General features: G+C 42.7%; 1 protein-coding gene across 1 annotated transcript in view; it reads left to right on the top strand.

The window, feature by feature from the left end:
• Sty (sprouty signaling antagonist) overlaps positions 1 to 20,473 on the top strand; it is a 28,319-nt gene extending 7,846 nt beyond the window's left edge. Inside the window, exon 4 of the mRNA XM_070299776.1 lies at positions 18,564 to 20,473. Coding sequence (XP_070155877.1) covers positions 18,564 to 20,473 — 1,910 coding nt within the window. The remainder of the gene's footprint in view (positions 1 to 18,563) is intronic.
• The last annotated feature ends 11 nt before the right edge of the window (positions 20,474 to 20,484 follow it).

Raw genomic sequence — 20,484 nt, 5'->3', positions numbered from 1 at the left:
TCAGGTACAAAGATCGTATCGTATCAAAGAGTTAAGTATCTGGATGTTAATGGTTAATCTCCAACAATCGACGAATTAACTCAATTATGATGACGTAATGCGCGGTTTCTGCTTTCTAATTGATCGCACAAGACGACGTAACGTAATTAATCACGTAATCAATACTCGTTTTTACTATATCGCAATCGCGGAGTTAAATATCATTAATTTTATTGTATAATCTCTCTACGGTTCAATTTTCAAGTTGATTTATTATATTAGGATATTGTAATAAGTATCTACAAATTGGTTTTATTTGGCGCATCCTTCATACAATGCACTCGCTGTACACAATTATAGTCGAGAATTAAAAGAGCGCGAGAATCGGGAATTCTCTCTTTTCATTTCGTTTTCGTCTCCCTTCGCGTCCATTCCCCCCCCCCCCTTTGCGTACGCGAAGTACGCGTGCCTTTCTGTCTCCTCCTTTTCCTCTTCCTCCTCCTCCTCCTTCTCCTCCTTCTTCTTTTCCTTCGCCTCCTTTCCCTCCCATCTCCGGTTGTTCTTTAACTTTTCCCTGGTCGTCCTTGGGGGGGGGGGGGAAGGGAACGTTGACCCCTCGCTGGTTCCTCTCTCGACGCGGTCTCGCTCCAAGTTTCATTCAGAATGCGACGCCGGGAGCGAGGTCCCTCGTCGATATATAGTACAATATAAGGAATGATGCGGCGAAAGTACGCGAGTATACTCGACTATTGGGGTACAGAGTATATTTCGAGTTTATCGAGATTACACGGACAATATACGATTGAGACATGTACTTTGTTCAACATAAACTGGATAAGAGTTTAAATAGTTACGTAGCATTGAAAGTTGCGAGAGATTTTGGCGTATTAATTTTTACAAGTTTAACCAACAGCGAAACCTTCATAGATAATGAAATAGAGATTTATAAAATTTTTTATACTGATGTTAAAAGGGTCTTGCATTAACCATAGAATTTTTGTGGGGATTATCGAGATTAATTTGTTGTATATATAGGACACCCTGTATGCCACGAGCAGGCGGAGAAACGCGACTGTTTCACTGCCGTTTATTTTTATTTTCTCGCTTACGACTGGCGCTATCGGTCGTCGAAACGCGGGTTTCGCTTTCAGAACGGAGCGCGCACTGGTATATCGATGAATGATCGACGTCAGCGTAGACGTAGAATTGATCGATTGGCGCTTGAGCGAAGGCGGACGGGAGTGGCGCGAGCGACTTGAATTAAACGGAGGCTTAATGAACCTCGTTCGGACGGGAGTCGCCGGCTTTAAATAGAACAGCGAGAGCGAGAGCAAATTTGAAGAGCACGACGAGCAGCGTGTCATGGACGTGGCGTGAGAATGCGAGAATCTTTGTGCGGATTGTGCTTTATTTTAAGTAGGCGAGCCTGAAATAAATTGGACACTTTGAATCAATGAAGGAGACAAACTCTGTTGGAAATCACGTCGCCGCGAATAGATCGCGCTTTTACAACTTCAATTTGAATCTTGACCACCTGCTTAATTTCTCACTTTACGCGTATTCTCAGAGTTTTATTTATCGTTGCAAAGATGCAATAACATTTTGCATACGATAATTTACGAAATACGATGTATACTACTGTCTCGTGTAATGTCCACGGAATGTTAAAAAAACGAGATGTTTTGGAAAATTTTGGGACGCATGCTTTGAACAAATTAGACCGCGATTTTTTTTTTCTTTCTTTCTTTCTTTCAAGAAACAAGTTCAATCCATCAGCTTTAGTTTTTTCGTAGGGATTCAATTGTCGCCAAATACGGTATAATTTCATTACAATGAGAGAAAGAGAGAGAGAGAGAGAGAGATGCGCGCCATGATGCCAAACTATTGCAGCATTAATATATACCGTTATACTTGGCGATAAGAATCAAATTTCATTGCACTCGAAATCTCGTTGCGTAACTCTCGCTGCGTAAACATCTCAAAGAGCCTACGCTGTTTTGAAAGTTTCCAGATTTCCACAGATTGTCCGTGTCGTCGAGAGAGTTTGACGGTACGCGTTCCAAAGATGGAAGTGGCATAAATTCCTGTACGGGCATAATTCGGCGTTAATGAGTCGATAAACGTTACATTGCGTTGGAATGTACGATGATGATTCGCGCGATGGAGGCGCGCGCGCACGTGGAAAATGGAAAAGGGGAGGAAAGGGAGAGAGAGAGAGAGAGAGAGAGAGAGAGAGAGAGAGAGAGAGAGAAGGAAAAAAGGGCAGAAAAGGCAACTCGCGTACGCGTCGCGCGTATATTCGTTGGCCGCTATAAATACGTAAGATGCAGTCGAATGCGGGCGTGCGCCCGCGCGTACGCACGTCCACATATACGCACGCCCGTGTAATTTCAACGTTTTAGCATTTCTTCGCGTGTACACGAATGCCGAAAATAGTTTTTCGCATGTGAGAGCGAGGGAAGAGACCGCGTTCGCGCGTGGGTCGACGTGCGTAGGCACCTAGTGTGCTTACGTATATATATATATATATATATATTCACGTATGTATATATGTATTTATGTATATAGATAAATATAAACATAAGTAGCTCTCTTTTAGAAAATCATTATTATTAATCTCTTTTATGAATTTTTCGATTACGGATATTGAAGCAAAAGTCGATTCGAAATTGTATTCATGGCGAAAGAGAATCGGCATTATAGTATCGAAAATTAAAGAAGAATAAAATATTGAATTGAATAATAAATCTATTGTATATATGTTATTAATTTCAAATGGATTTTGCAACAAACACCGGAATTTCAATGAAATACTAACAATAACAGATGCATTTCTCCGCATTTCGTTTCCGCGCTTTGTGCATTTCCGTATGCGTTGTTATTTCCTGTTATAATAAACCGATAACCTTAAGTCGTTATGTCAAAGGAATCGGCTTATCTAGAGCTACGCTTCCGCTCGACAAAAGTAACAACTTATAACTGCACACGGCTATTCGTCAATTAACTCGGTAATTTTATAAATTTCATTTTCCATTTCGACGAGAAAAAAAGGATTAATCTCGTCGAAATTTGACGCACGACATTGTCTCTCTATTAGTCGTCTTTTCGTTCTCTTTCGTCAAGACATCATCCTGTGTAGGTCCGTCCCTGTTTAAGAGGATACGCCAAAAACGGGACACGCGTATGCTTACGCGTACACACACGCGAGGGACACGATCGCTGGACAGAGGTATATAAACTTTCTCGCGAATAACGCGTCTTGTGAAACGAGTGGGTGGTTGATTGGTTAGTTGATTTGTCGGTCGATCGGTCGATTGGTTGGTTGGGTGGTTGGATGATTGGGTGGTTGCTTGGTTGGTTGGTTGATTGGTTGTTGGTTGATTGGTTGGTTAGTTAGTTGGTTGGTTGGTTGGTTGGTTGGTTGGTTGGTTGGTTGGTTGGTTGGTTGGTTGGTTGGTTGGTTAGTTGGTTAGTTGGTTGGTTTGTTGGATGGGCGAAGATACCAACCATATGGCATGCACATTTACGGATGGCAGCGATCGCATGATTGTACGCCGAAGGAAGGCTCGCGTATGTATAATATTGTACATTAACTCTATCGGTCTTACATATATACTTTGCTCGATGCGAGAAAAATCTCCCTTTTTGATACTGCAAGATTTTTAACCCCCCCCCCTTCGCGTAAAATTCGCGCGTGAATCCATGAAAATAATTAATCGGAATTTAGTGCTCGCTAACTGATGCTATGTTGAGGAAATTTTGAGCTACAATTACAAAATAATATACATACAAGTGTTTAGAATGAGCCTTGTGAATGAATGATAGCCTTTATTAGTATATATTTATATGCCGTTAAATTATATATTTTAAATTATATATTCTGCACATAATTTGTAGCAAAGAGGATATTATCGACAAATCCATGTCACGCGTATGAATGTCATGTGTATGCTACAGAGAACATTCAAAAATGTTTATATTCGACAAAATTGTTATACACGTTTTACATTTACGGGCAAAAACGATATACAATTGATACAGTTTGTAATTTAATTTAATTTCGTTATATTCGATATATTTTAGAAATTGTGTATTAAATTTTAATTAATTTAATTTAAATTGGGAATACATTTAATCGATTTGATCAACAAAGATTTAAATTCAACTCGAGTTCTCGTCGGCATATATAATTATTCGTCGATGAAATTTCGTTATCGTATATAAGACTCGATATATCGGTGTCGGTGACTCAAGACTATGAGCGCAGGTACCTAAGAACAATATCGGTCTGCGGCAGGTATCGCGTTGCAGCCGGTGGAAAAGCCGGAAGAGAGGGTGTCCATTGTCCTCCTCTTATACTTTGCACGAGGATACGGTCGGTTTCGTTCTCTTTCTCCTTCTCCTTTTCCTTTCCCTCCTCCGAGAATGCCTTTCCCCGAAAATATCTTGCCTAGGGTCAATTTTACCTGTATGGCGGATTTCTCAGCTCCGTCGTATAAGAGCCACGTAATGAGGCGTATCGTAAAGAACGAACTGGTAGGAAGGAATCCTTTTCTTCGTTTACCTAGAAAAACCTTCAGAATGACATTGTGGGATTCATCTCCCGCTATTACCGGCCGCTTATCGATCATCGGACAGGTTAAAAAATTTACGATGCAGGGCAGCGAATGACGAATCAAGTATTTCTTTCATCGAATCAACAAAATTGTAACGAATAAATTGATTAACACCAATTGGCAAGGTAAAGATTAAGAATGAGTAGAGGTGTGCACGATCGGTTAAATTAATTGTCTTGTAATTATTACAGACGTGATATGTTACTGTATCACAAATCAGTAAATAATGCATTATTTCAAATTTAAAAAGGATTGTCGCATTCGCGAATGTATATGTATATAATTAGTTGTATAATTAGTCGCTATTGTAACCAAACACTTTCGTTTATCCATCGATCAATTATTTTATTATTGCGACAAGAAAGACGACGCTTTTCTCGACGCTGTATGTATACTGTATACTACAAGCACGCACGCACGCAAGCAAGCATGCACGCATGCACGTATGCCGCGTAGGCGTCGTCTGGGTGGTATCCGGTGTTGCGTGTCCGTATATGCTCGCGCCCTTTATTACATCTTTCTTATTTCCCTCTTTCTCATTTCCTTCGCTGCCTCTATTTCGTCTGCTTTCCTATCTCCCTGCGCGACAGTCGAAATTTCCATAATTTTCATATATATATATATATATATATATAGAGAGAGAGAGAGAGAGAGAGAGAGAAGTGGGAGAGAAAAGGTTTTGGATAATCACAGACTTTATAAAAAACTTAATAAATTCAAGTGTGTATAAAGTGATTTAATTTCAACGTATACTCAAATCGCAGGTAGATTACGCAGGCTTGGTACGAGGGAGAAAAATCGATTCTCTCTCCACTCGCAACAGTATTTGCACGCGTCCCGTCGTTTTCCAGGCTGTTGCGGTTTTTTGCGACACCCGAGAGCAAACGCATGCCCCACGCGGCGCGAGAACGCCGCGCCGCGACAGATGTTTTCGATTCGCCCGTTCGTCGCTCCGCGACACCGTGACTATATCTCATAAATTCGCTCGCACAACGCGCACGTTATCCGCAGAATCCCGTAATCCTTGGACGAAAACAAGTCGTCCGATCCGGACGAGAGTGCAGTGTCGTTAAACTCGCGAGTATTTCGAACTTTCGGGCTCAAAGTATCTTCTTCTCTTTTGACAAGGATACGACAAAGTGGCACATCCCGATAAAACTTTTACAAGATTATATTATATTTCAACTTTCGGTGAGGTTAAAAATAGAGTTTTGCTTTTCTAGGATTTTTTTTTCTTTTTTCGTCGAAAAAGGGATTATCCATTGAAACGTGCAGCATTTTTTTTCTTTCTTCAAAGTATTAAAGATATTACATGATGCTAATTTGCATGGCGCAATTTTCGTCGAAACTGCAAAGCATCCCTTTGAACTTTTAATGGCTAAATATTTAAAAAAGATAATTAAAGAACGTGTATTTAATTTTACTTAACATTTGTATTTAAACAGGCAAAGAATATGATGATAATATTATGTATATGTATATATATATGGTGATAACTCACACACGAAATTGATATCAAGTGTGCGAAAATTTCAAAAAGTGATTTAGTAAACTTAAATATATTATTTATATTTTTTTAATAATCTACAAGTGTTATATCAAAATCGCTTTTTTTAGGAAAGTGCTCTCTTCTCTCTCCCTCTCATTATACCAAAACAATTGTAAAATTGATAAATTTTGTGAGCCATCGATTAATGATTCTGATTAAAATTGTGATGATTCTTTTATTAATTCTATATTTGAAACGAGGAGAACTTGAGAAATTAAGAAAAAAGGAAAAATTTGCATTTAAAGTCTAAAAATAAATATACGCAAGATGCTCTTTTCATCTAAATAAACATACTGATAAACATACATGATATATATCGACAGATAAGGGTTAAAAGGGCGTCGAAATACACACGTTCGTAGACGAAGTAGTCGTCGCCGCGTTATTTATCCGGAGGCTCTTGCCAGGATTCGTTCGTGTTACGGTTGCCGTGGAATTGCGGCGCGCGCACAGATTTTATCTGAAACGCGCTCGCGCGTTCGCTCGCTCGTCCAAGTTCGTTCGATTATGCGGCGAACGGCGCGACGTTTTCACGTCGAGTCGTACGTCGTACGGGGTCTTGGTCGATCCGGGGGAGTTTCTTGGCAGTGGGATATTACCTGGAAACGCGTCGCTACTCTCACGCGCCGAACCGATTGTCGACGTCGTACTCTGAACGGAAAGTCGCCGTATCGTCCTTTCTTTAACCGTTCCCCGTCACGATAATCGATATGCTCCGAATAAACGAAAAGTATATAAATTCGAAATAAAAAGAAATATTTCTATACAAGATTCGTCCCCCTCTCAAATATATAGCTTGATTATAATTTTCTAAATTCTACGTCAAGACGCGCATTAAACGTCGACACGTACAAACGTGACATTTAAATTCTATTTAAACCTCCCGGACTTGGCGGATTTCATTTCTAGCTGTGATGACATAAACAAAGGAAATATCGGTAGGTAGGCGTGAAAATGTAAAGACCGCAACAAAGACGCAATTCGCCTAACTCTATCAAGAGTGTGAAACTCTGTAGCGTTACCTAAATAATAAACAAAAATTGAGAAGAAAGTTTTAACTGCAGTCTAAAAATTTTAATCATCTTCAATCTATTTTATAGAAAAATAAAATTTGAAACAAAATATATTATATATATATATATGCGCTACAGAAATTTATATATGTATGTGTGCTGCATGCCACAAGTTTGACGTGGTTGATCTACATCCCAGGAAGAGGGTCGTGCTACTCTTTGTCTCGCGCTCTCGACTTTGCTCGGCAGCCAACTCGCTCGCTCGTCGAGAGAGAGAGAGAGAGAGAGCGAGCACCAGCGCCTTTCTTCCTCCCGGGACCGAAAATAAGCTGATCCAATTCCAGCGACGGTGGATCCTTGATTTTTCGTCGCCTCTCTCGCTACGGCCGCTCTCTCGAATTCCGTAAGCACCGGGAGTTTTCGCGGCGAGAAGCGGTCATTGTGTAATTGGCTCAGCCCGCGAGGCACGCGAGCGAATCCGCCTCCCTCGCGCGCACGCGAAATCGGAAATGCTCGAAATAACCCAACGCTCCTTCTCGACGCTCCATTCTGACGTATCTCCGCGCGCACACTTGCTCCTCTCTACGCGACTACAAAATATCCAACCATTATTCTGGCATTCTACTATGTCGCTCTGCTTAACTTTTATTCAACTTTATTATTATACGCATCTCTCGTCTCTCATTGACATAATTTTCATTATTGCGATCTGTTTATTCGCTCAATTGAATCTATCAATTTAACGTTATGCCCACTTGCATTAAAGTTAGCCCATTTATTCGATTATCCTTCTCCTCTCTTTCATTTTAATCGCGATGCTTACGATTGTCACATTAGCTTCTAAGAAAATTTCTGTCTACTTAATCCATATCGATATCTCTTAAGACATAAACATATATATGAATAAAATACGAATAAACTTATTTTCGACTCAAAAAATAGAATATATATTGACGGAGAAAATGTCTCATCTTTTATATTAAAATATTATCTATATGCAAAATTTTAAACGTCATATATAACATTATTATATTTTAAACATTTATTAATAATATAGGATAATCGAATATATATATATATATAAGCTTATGTGCTATCGATACTTTTCATATTAACAATCTTCTTCGTCAGAGATAGCATAATATTAAAATGTTGCGAAAGAATTGAAATGTTGATCCCGAAGCACAATAGCGCGTCTCGTCTACACCTTACGCAGAGCTGTGTTTATTACGAAACGTCGTAATCGGCTTCTCGATACATTGCTTATGCGAACCTCGACGCGGGCGTGGCCATCATCTCTTGCCTTCCTCGCAATAGGACACGACAACCGACAGCCGGGCTGGAGAACGAGTACGGCGCGTAAAATGGCGCACGTTGCATCGGATCCAAAGTTGATACAAAGTTGTATATACGACAATTATCGCGGATACGCATAGGATGTTCCACGCGTATCTCTCCCTTCCGTCAATTTCCGATGGTACACTCGAGGCTGCATTTTTCTTTAAACAGCGATAGTCGTATTCCTTACAGGAAGCGTATAATTTGCCGAATCGTTTTTATAATACGCACAATATATATACATATATACACGTATATACCGATCCGGCGAGAATTAAATATGCTAAATCTAAATTTCTCCATCGATGCGCACGCTTGAAATTTATAAAACGATGATAAAGCTATGAAAAAAAATTTTATTCATGTACATTTCCAAACGGCGTAATATCAATCTTTTTAAAAGATTTAATGTTAGATTGTCTTTTTTTCTTTTTTTTTTTTTTGTAATTAAAAAAATGTCATGAAAATTTGATACACATCCTGGGCATCTTTAGAGAAAGAAATGCCAGAGCGAGGGAGGAAACTTCCAAATGACCGAGTCCGCAGCTGATCCATCTTTGGGAAAGAGCGCGAGAGCGGTGACGTACTCGGCAACGTCTTATTACGAGGGGGGTAGGTGGCGAGTTATTTTCGCGAGCGAATTTTTTTGACGCTGCGGTTATAAGCCAAGCAAGCCCCCGTCAAAGTTTACGAAGGCTGCTCGCTCGTTTACTCGTTGCTCGCCTGCGCCTCGCTTAACGTGCCTTCTCGCCCCCTCCCCGCCCCCCCACCCCCCAATCCCTCCTTCGAATCAGCGACATAGCGACGGATCAGCGAACCCCGTTCCAATGTATGTCGATCTTTGATTTTTCATTGAACATTGAAATAATAGAATCTTCGTTAATATGTTTTAAAAATAAATGTTAATCTTAAAAGTAAAATATTTTGGCTTATGAAAAAGAGAAACGTGTGAAAAATATATATTTTCAATCCTCTTTACGTCTCGTTATGGATATTAATCTCTGCAACGCGAAAAATAGTTTCTCATATTCTGATAATAACCGTCGCACTCGATCGATATTTGCGAATAATTTGTTTTCTTCTAATAATTTATTCGTATGGTGACCTGGACTTTTTTTTTTTTCCCCGAGAAACAAGTTCTATTCCGAAAAACGCGATTGCGCGCGATACATTTTTCTAATAATAATAACTACGTCATTTTTCCGGATGCGCGTGTCGAGTCTTTCAGACGAGCGTCTCGTGTCAACATGTGTTTCGCATTGCGTATACGTTGGAAATTGTCGCGACTACGCAAGAATCGACGACTACCAGGAAGCGATAAGTCAAGATGTTTTGGCCGTTTTGCTCGGATCTCGGAGCCGTTTCACCGGAAAGACGAGATGACATTAACATCTAGTGCCAAACCTGCATGCGGGGGAGGGACGCGCGCGTACAAATACCGAGAATAAAACCTCGACGAGCCCGGCATATTCGTTTTTCGACAAATTCGTGCTCGCGTCCGTTTCGTACATCATTGAGAAAAGATGCGAAACGATTCGCGTCTTGTTATTCCGAGATCCAGTTACTCGTCACAGGGCTTTAATCTCTCTAGTCTCCATCTTCTCCCGAGTCGCAATACTGATGACAAAAGAGCAATTATTCTATTGTGGTTTCGAAATTTTTCCAAGTATAAAATAATCTTGCTCATGGATATTACAATACATCTTTGAATTTCACTTCCGTTTTGTTCGATAGATTATTAAAAAAAAAAAAAAAAACAAGTATATCGATACAGCTTTTCTCGAAATTGTTGAAACAATCGGGATCGCGCTACGCGTGCGTACGTCATTGCATTCACAGCGCTGCGGATGTGTCAGATTGGTAGGAGAAGGAGAAGAAGGAGGTGGAGGAAGAGGGGGTGGAAGGGAGAAGATGTCGTGGGGCGAAGAAAGGGGGACGAGTGGGAGCGACGTGCCCGGTACGAGAACGACAGCGCGGGGAGAGGAAGAAAACGAGAGAGAGAGAGAGAGAGAGGACGGGAGCGTCGGCGATACGGGCGATGATTAGACAGAGACGAGATGAATGAACGTGCGTGTTTGCACGCGCGCGTGAGACAGAGAGGGAGAGCGAGAAGAGGTTAACGCAGAGAGAGAGAGAGAGAGGGGGGGGGGGGGAGGGGGGAGGAAGCGAGAAGCGGGCGCACGAATGAATGAACGGTGCACGACGAGGATGGAATTAATGAGTGGGATAAATATAGAACCGAATAACGCGCCAGAATAAGACGGCTGCACTCTGTTTCTCTCACTTCCTCTTATTTCCTCTTTCTCCGTTCTTTTCTATCCGTGCCCTCTGTCGGCTCCGGCCCCTGCATACTCGCGAACTCGCCTCGTTGCTCGTGCAGCTTGTCGCGTCCATACTTGCGCGATCGTATGTAAGTCGAGACTGCAGAAAGGGGGAAGGAGGGGAAACGTCTCGAGATCGATTTTCCATATGTGTTTCTTCAATACCTAGAGAGAGAGAGAGAGAGAGAGAGAGAGAGAGAGAGAGAGATAATTTATTTTGATGAGCCAGAAAAGCTCCAATTTTTCTCTTTCTCTAATCCTACAGGACGGGTATCTATTTTAATTACGCGGTCCTCAACATATCTTATTAAATTATCACTTTACATTTGCATATTGCCGTGTAATTTATTATTTTATTCAATATTTTAAAATGTATATGTACATGTTCGGTTTCGTTATTAGAGAAAATGGCGACACCGTGCGACGATGAATTCGAGAAATTATATCTCGCAACGTATCTCATGGAATGATACACCGCATCTCGAAACACTATGTTGCTGAAACGCGGCATCATACGCGCTATATGCCTTCGCTCGCACGTCTCTCCTCATTATCCCTCCTGTCTTCTTCTCTCCTCTGCTCCCCTCCTGCCCACTCTCTATCTCTTTTTTCCTCTTTATAGATAGCGATTGATAACGCCTCTATCGATAATATTCCTTGCGCTCGAGCCGAGTATTTTTACGAGGTACGGAAACGGCAGCAGAGTACGAAAAAAGGAGAGACGAAAAAACGGATGGTTGACGATTAGTCGACGAAGATGATGGTGACAACGTCGATGTCGTCACGCAAGCAACTATCGTCATCTTCATCATCATCATCATCATCATCATCATCATCATCATCATCATCATCATCATCGTCGTCGTCGTCATCATCATCATCATCATCATCATCATCATCAGCAGCAGCAGCAGCATCGCCAGCATCGCCAGCAACATCGCTATTACCACCGCTCCTCATCCGTCAAACACGAGTACGCCAAACGTTGAGCCATGCGGCACCGCGCCGACACTGTGTGACAGCGCGGTGCCGCACGGCGGTGACGACGTAGGTAATGTTTTCATTCAATCCGAAGCTTCAATGATAGCTTCCGTCCATTCATAAAAAGCTTCGTGTGCGTCGGTCGGCCGAGAACGGTGCACGTTTCAACCACGTTATCGCCAGATGGCGACGCCGTACTATGCGCGAACACCATCCGTCAGAGTTCTTCCCTCTCTCTCTCTCTCTCTCTCTCTTCTCCTAACTGTCCTCCCGCCCGCGCTCCCGCTCCTACCTCTCTTCGCTTTTTCTCCTCTTCTCCCCGCGTCCGACTGTCGCCATTCATGGCTTCCTTCCCACCGTCTCTCTTCCTGTTTCCCCTCCCTCCGCCCACGTTTCGTCCCGCTGCTGCGCGCGCTATATCCCTCCTTCTCTCGCGTCTATCTTTCTTCCCCCTCCATTCGGTCGCCGCCTTTCCAGCTCGATGCCCGATTCGCTAGCGACGAACCCATTGTCAGTCGTTCGTCGGCAGTTGCCGTGTGCGTTTCGTGACCATCCATCTGTCTCGCTCTCGCTCACGCTCGGTTTCTCTTCGGTGTCCAGCTGTTGCCACGAGTTCTTTTCGAGCCTCGCCTATTTGGTATTCCGAATAGCACGGTAGCGTTTCGAGATTGATATTTTTCTCCGCCTGTGATATTCACGAGGGCAGAAGGAAAAAGGAAGAAAAAAAGTGTAGCAAGAGAGTGGAATGAACGAGGGACGAAAGTGCGAGTAGCGGATCTCTCGCGCTCCCGTCGGAGAGCTCGTGGATTCCTCCACTCTCTGTCTCTCTCTCCTTCTTTCTCGAGAAGGACGGCGCGCTAGTCTCCTCGATGCCGTCGCCGTCGCCGTCGCCGTCGTCATCGCTGTCACCGTCGCCGTCGTCGTCGCCATCACCGTGCCAAGTCGAAAGAGAATGCGGATTCGACTGTCGCTACGTAACGGTAGCCCGGATCCTTGTCGACTACGACTGCTCGACGTGCTCCGCCATCACGGGAACGTTTTTTCGCGAGTGTCCTCGGGATCGTTTTCGTCGTCCTGCGAATTGTGCTCGCGCGTGAGAGTGCGTTCCGCTGCTCCCGCCAAACTTGGTCGGCCACGGCGGAATCCACGTTCTTTTCTGGCCGCCCGCTAGTCCTATGAATTTTCAGTAAGTTCTCCTTTTCTTTTTTGCGTTAACGTTAATATTAAACAACTTACAGAGTTGATAACGATAGATTCTCTATTCGATAGTCATATTTATATCGCTTGCTCCCATATCTTTTATATCTTTTGGAATTGGATTACACTCGGACAAGGCAATTGCGAAAGATTGAAATTTCTTAAATTTTTTAATCTCATATAAAAAAGAAAAAAAAATTGGAATAAAATCACAACGAAAAGTATATCCGTCTTCGTTAGCTTATATAATTTTGAGATAATTTTTCCCCACTGTTTTTCGCCGATTCGAAAATAGCGATTTATAAAAATTATTTCTTACTACGATTGAAGAAGGAGAGGGAACTTCTATCTCTATATTATATAAATTCAAAACTGTTTCAATGCTGATTACGGTTATATGACAAGTTTGTCGAATCTATCGATCGATATACATCCGACGAAATCTAGGGCAACTCGCAATCTCGAGATATCAATTTTATTCGAATTTCTTCAAAATTTTCGAGTTAAGATAGATTTTTCTTTCACGATTAATTCGTTATCGCTATTAGAAGACCGGATGTACATCCGGTAACGTATCAAAGTTGCAACTATAAAGTTCTATAGAGCAATTACTGAGTTATAAAGTCAATCGAACGTTAGTTGAATAATTAACTAGTTATCTGATTTTTTTTTTTCCACAGCGTATACGCGAGGTTTAGAATTTGGATAATAACGCCATAAATTTCGAGTTTCAAGTTAATCGTAAATGTCTCTTTAGGCGATTTAAAATCGCAGACTTGATTTTTCATCACGTATAATAATGCGCAAAGGAGAGATTTATATATATATATATATATATATATATATATATATATATATATATATATATATATAGTTAAAAACAAGTAGAGTTGTGCAAATTAAAAGCTTGCACATTGCTTCCTCATTATTTCATTTTACCAAGCTTAAGCTACTTTAAGCACGCGGTCTTTTGAATTTTTGCTTCCTCGTAGAGGAAGCTTCGTGAACGAAATAAAGAGATAAAGTAGCATTATGCTATTTTCTAATTTACGCACTTTTTTTACTTTGATATAATCGTTTATAGATGTAAAAAAATTTAATCCGGTATCTCAAATTTTCTGAGAGTTATAGCGTGTACATTTCTGAAAGAATTCAAAATTTTATAAAAAAATAAACCCTTTCATCGATACTCACCAAATTCAGTAGCAACCATCCTTTAATAATACTTTATCGATCTAAAAAGAATTTAACCTCAAAATTTGCGAGAGTTACCAATGTATACAGACGTTTCTCAAAAAATTAAAAATTTTATAAAAAAATGAACTTTTTCATCGATTCTCATCAAATTCAATACCAACCATCCTTGAATGATACTCTATCCATGTAAAAAAAAAATTTAACCCGATATCTCAAAAATTGCGGAAGTTAGAGGTTGCACAATATATTGCGTACATACGCACATACACGCATACATACATACAGACATTTTTTAGGAATATGATGTTTCGACGTTTCGGAACATTCTGAACACATTGGCATAGAAGAGGCGAAAAAAAATTTTGTCACGAAGACAAAGCTTCCCCTATGAGGAGGCAATATTAATATTAATAATGAAATACATATAAGGCAGATTTCGGCACTAATTAACGTTGGCGCTCGTTAATGTGGAATTTATATAAATCTTGATCACCGGGCGGTTGTAGTGTCGCGCTCTCAGACGCGACGGATGACAGAACGAAAAATTTCCTCGACGTATCGCGCGAGCATGGTCTCGACCCTGATTAACACACCGCTCCCGCATCGCGGGATATCGCGTAAGGCGCTAAATAAAAAAATGGAAATGGGCGAGTTTCACGGATTTCACGAGATATTCCTCGCATGAATTTTTTACGCGCACCCGTGAGATTATTGAGCGCAGGAGGAAGAAAGAAGTGCGGATGATGCTACGTATGGGGGAGACGCGGGGAGAAGCAGATAACGGGAGAGGAAGAACGCGCATCCGGTCTTATCGCAACTCGTTTCCGAATGGAATTAAAAGCCAACTATATTAAACGTCGGAGACTGATGAGTTTGCGTATATCAAAGAAGCTTTATGTTTTAGCATTGGCTAGTCTCGATACGCCTCGAGTACGCGTATTCGTATATATAAGGTGCTGTTGTAAGTAAAGTTACGTAATCTAAAATAAATAGTCTCGGAAACATATGCATTTTAATTAGAGAAATTGCACTTGAAGTTTTGAATATATATTTCTCTCTCTCTCTCTCTCTCTCCTTTTTTTTTTAAATAAAAATTCATAAACGATCGATTATATTTGCGAGAGTTCGCTATGATTTTAGACAAAATTTTAGACAACATTATACTTTATGCGAATTATAATTTAGCTTTTTCGAAACGTTGGTTGTAGAAATTTTTTAAACGCGTAATTTTTCCGACTTGATGAAAAATGAACATTGTTACATTCTTTTACAAGATTCGATTACGTATATTATAATAGAATCCTATATTATATATGAGAGCTAATAGATATAAGATTCTATTCTGCTCAAGACTGCTGGATAATTTATCGTGCCTTTCGAAAGATTGGCAAAAATTTTGCGATAATGTTGCTTCATACGAATTCTTATATGGTTGACGAAGATGGTTAGGTCGAGGATGTTTCGTAAATATTCCGAAATTTTTTCTTCTTATCGGTGTGTATAATCAATACTTGTTAGTGCGGCGATTTTCGTTGGTTGGTACGTATCTAAACCGCAGAGGAAACTGATATCGGAGGAAGAACTTATCCCGTTCTTATCGTCGACATTTCCGACTAGCATTCAAAACTGTTTATTCCGCGCGATCCTGCCACAACTCGTGCGTTCGTCTAATATCACGCTTTTTGCTGCGCTCGCTCGATTTAAAATTAGGAAACGAGAAGCTTGTGCTTCTCATGAATATACATATACCAAACTATAAATAAAATCATCAAATTCAAGTTTATATGTCTGCAGAATTATTTTCGCATATGCAGTTTATTGTCAAACTATTTTTTCTTTTTTATATATATATATATAAAGAATTATAGTTATTTATCCACGTTATCTACAAAAAAAGGGGGGTACATGTAAATTTATAAAGAAAAAATCTTAAAAATTAGAAAAAGAATATATATATAAAATTATAAAAAATATGCAAATTTTATCTCGAAAACACAGTAGATAATTATACGAAAACACATGAATATTTTCGGGCTCGGAAAAGCTGTAAAGCGATCTTTTTTTTTTTTTTTTTTTTTTTGCGCGCGATATAACTCACATTAGTGACTGGATAAAGGTTAGGTGCGCGCCTGTAGTGCGCGGATACGTATCGTGCAATCATCGCGCTGTCATCGATTCATTTATCGGAAATTTTCTACGAACTCCTTTCATTTTACGCACGGCGCGATCGATTCAGTATTCATTTAATCGTTACCGGGAAAATCCGCAAGGGCGATATATATCTGCGATGAAATAACTCGAATGTTGCCGCGAATTACAAAATTGTCGCTGGTAGACGATTATCGATCGTATCGAGATAAGAAGCGCGTGTACTATATATTTTTCAAATCGCTACAATGTTTTATAAAATTCCCATCATGAATATGAAATTCTGCGAGACACGTATTTTATCGCTTTAATCGCGCGAATGAAATTGTCATAAATCGAATTATCTCCATGTTAAAAGGGAAATTGAAGAATTTATAAAGAGATACTCGAAATTGCAATTTATGAAATTATATTCGACCGATATACATTTCTACACAATTGCTATATAGTGTATCCGATTAAAGATAATATTTGCGATTGCGGACGCGGATCAATCGAGATTTTCGTAACGTTTCGATTACTAGAAAATTATAACCAGCCGAGAGAAGGAGGGAGGGAGCCATCCAGGCTACGGATGGCGTCTTCTCCCAGCGTGGTTGTACATACGTACAGTGGAAGCTTCACCGGCCGTTCGCTCGCGAAACGCTCGTCTTATCTGCGCGGTGCGGACGGTCGGCCAGCCAGCTAAAAGCTTTGACCTATGGCAGTCGGTCGACGATAGGCCGACCCGCGCATTCCACTTGGAGCGCACCCTTTCTGAATGGCCCGCCTGTTTCTCGGCGCCGCAACAAGCGAGAGCCGCTACCTACTGTCTGTGTAACGCTCGTGAGTGAATAAGAGGCATTTACGATGCTTTATAAATGAAGCGTGTAATGTATCTTTCACGAATTAAATGTGCGAAAAATTTTGCACGATTTTTTTCGAGCGCGAGAAGGGTCGTTGATTCTCTGTTAAGAAAAGCGAATTTCGAGTGTAGATGGAAGGGATAAATTAAATCCGCGATTCGAGAGATATATGTTTCGAGATTTGGAGCAGGATCGACGCGATCGCGCGTCGTAACGCGCCGCGCGCGCTTTATTTTATATACCAGCGAGACGACGAAGCGGAGCGACTGATAACAGCTAAAATGAAGGAAACTCGCATCCGCGATTAATGATGTCGTCGTATATACACGATTCTCGGAAGGCGAACTTGATAATCGACGCGACTCGAAAGTTGAACGCGCGAGTCGATCCCAGAGAATCTTGGATCTATCCTTCGATTATATGGCATTGCCGCTCAGGTGTACGTATCATCAATGGCAACCAGACACATTTCGAATGCAGATTGGAACGCGCGTAACGTACGTAATACGGGAGTGGCTCTCTCCCGTAGAGTAGAAGAATTCAAGAGTTTGCTTTCGGAAACTAACGCCTTCTCGACTCTCAAGCACCGGAATACTCGATTCTCAATTTTCTCATTTTTATATTACAGAAGTTATACATCTTTCGTAAATCTTTTTCCATGTTGTCAACAGTTTTATAACGATAATGCATACGATAATCGAGACATATTTTTTTCCCCTCTATTCTGATTTAAAAGCGTAAAAGTGAAATATATTCGGGGGATATTCTCTCGATTAAAAGCAACGCGTGTTCGCTCGTCGCCGAGGCGATGGCGCGAGATCGGTCGTGCTCAAACGAGAGAGCTCTCGATGAGCTCTCCCGATTCTTCCGCACCAGGGATCGTGGGCGCTACACGAGTGGGTTGGTGACCACCGAATCGAGAACTTGACGGCCCACTCGTACCGCGTTCGCCCACGTGGAAACCAAACCTCTCTTAGCGTAGGTAGGTGCTGACCCGACGACGCCTCGCTGTACTTGGTCGTCGTTAACTCAGCCACACATTCCTCAGATTTCTTTGATTTTCAGAAAACCTTATCAGGCGCGATTAGAAATAGAATTATCACGTTTGGAGCAACATGGATTGAGCACTGCCTGCTATTACGTCTGAAAGTAGCTTAATTGTCTGTTATTAATGATATTTTATATCTCAACGTGTCCTTCTCTCTTAAACTTTGCTCGATCTTGGAGAAATATTATTTAATGGAAGGAGTATATTTAAGAAAAAATGATCGATATAATGTATGTACTTGAAAGATAGTTTCTACAAGACTTGGCTATTTTAAAGAAATATCTGCAGACGTGTATATCTAAGACAAGGTTCTTGGTTGCAATGGTTTCAGGTGGGGATGAAGCGCGTGTCGCGAGGGCGAGAGGAAGCGGACGCGGAGCATTATCGAGCCCCATCCTCGCTAATGGAACGTCCTCGTCGAGAGTGCCACCACCTCGCGCGGGCTGGGCAGTGCGGATTACCGAGGCGACACTTACTCCAACGTCAAGTCAGAGTCCATCGTTTCCAGGTACACCGTCGACGGCTGTCGAACGATGGGCTAGCGAGCGGACGCCATCGGTTTGGACGGATCGTGCCACAGCGTCATTATCACCATCGTTGTCAGCAGCAGCAGCAGGAGCAACGGTATCAAACGCGCAAGAAGGATTGTTCTTCGCAGCGGATCGAAGAACCGGGGGATCAGTTAGCGCAGCAGGTATCTATCTCGAGCATCGTTGGATCGAGGAGAGGAAGGAGCTGGAGGCGACGAAGAAGGTGGAGCATCGGCAACAGCAGTGCCAGAATTATCGGCGGCAGCGTCACTTGGAGACGTCAGCGACGCATAGTCCAGGAGCAGCAGGTCATCTTGAACTGAGCGGTCGGCCGATGTCGCGTAATAATGCGATACCGCCGCTCTCGCGGCCTCCTTCCTCGCGAACGAACATTGCCGCGGGCGCGGCTGTCGGCGGTTTCGCCGCCGACAATGACGATTGTATCGGTAGTGCCGGCGAAGATGCGGATTCGCGCCTCGTCTCCGCCGAGGCTTCTCGCGTGCACGATCATAGTCGACCGTTCCCGCCGCCGCGATTACCGCTCGTGCATCCGGTAACGTCGGTACCATCCGTGCCACCGCCGCCACCTCCGCCGCCTCCGCCGGTGTCGGATAACGTAACGACGACGGTGTCGTCGGCACCCGGGACGCCAACGTTTCGGGCAACGGTATCCCCTACCATGCCTCTCACACCGCTACCGAGTTCCTTCCGGAGCAGACCGTCGTCTTTGCGTCGTCTGCAGAATGTCGAGTCACCGGGTGACGCAAATTCCAGGAGTCTGCTATCGCCGTTGTCCACGGATACGACGACGACGACGACGACGATGACGACGACGACGACGACGACGACGGCGACGACGACGACGGCGACGACGACGACAATCGCGTTGTCGCTCAGGAGTCCTGTCGGCGAGGTGAGCCTCGTCGCGCCGCGACCAAACGGCGAGAGGACCATCAATGAGTACGTTGAAGCGCCGTTCAAGCACTCGCGCTGCAATCAGGAACGACGCCTTGACACTGACAGCAAGGCCGTCGGCGATTGTCCGAAGAGCGAGAGGAGGCAGCAGCATCATCAGCATCAGCATCATCATCATCATCATCATCATCATCATCATCATCATCATTATCGGAGTCACGAGGATGCCACGGTAGTACCGACTCATCGAACGCGCGGTCGCGCGAGGAATCAGGGCTTCCGTGTCACGACGACCGGCGCCTCTGTTGCCACGTCAACAGCTAATGCAACGGGAGAGAACATCATTACCAAGCAGCCAGTGTCCTTTACCAAGGAGCCAGCTAACGCTCTCGGCGCGAGGACTTACGATCCGGCCGGCCTATCCATCATTTGCGACTTTTGCGGCAAATGCCGATGCGAGTCGTGTCGGGAGCCACCCCCGTTGCCCAGCAAATGGCTTTGCGACAATACGTGCCTGTGCTCGGCCGAGACAGTTTTAGACTACGCATCTTGCCTGTGTTGCGTCAAAGGTCTCTTCTATCATTGCGTGGATGGGGGCAGCGGTGGAGGCGTCGCCAGCGGCATGGACGACGAGATCACGATGAGTTGCGCGGATGATCCATGTTCCTGTACTGGTAACCGCGGAGTTTCCAGATGGGCCTGCTTGAGTTTTCTGACACTCTTGATGCCTTGTCTGTTGTGCTACTGGCCCTTGAGAGGCTGCGTTACTCTTTGCGAGTCGAGTACTCTGCGTTGATACCACTGCTT

Source organism: Polyergus mexicanus, unplaced genomic scaffold (assembly GCF_030449975.1).
Source record: "Polyergus mexicanus isolate NDT 795.1 unplaced genomic scaffold, iyPolMexi1.0 SCAF_8, whole genome shotgun sequence".
Classification (NCBI taxonomy): domain Eukaryota; kingdom Metazoa; phylum Arthropoda; class Insecta; order Hymenoptera; family Formicidae; genus Polyergus; species Polyergus mexicanus.
This window is presented reverse-complemented; position numbering and strand designations above follow the sequence as displayed.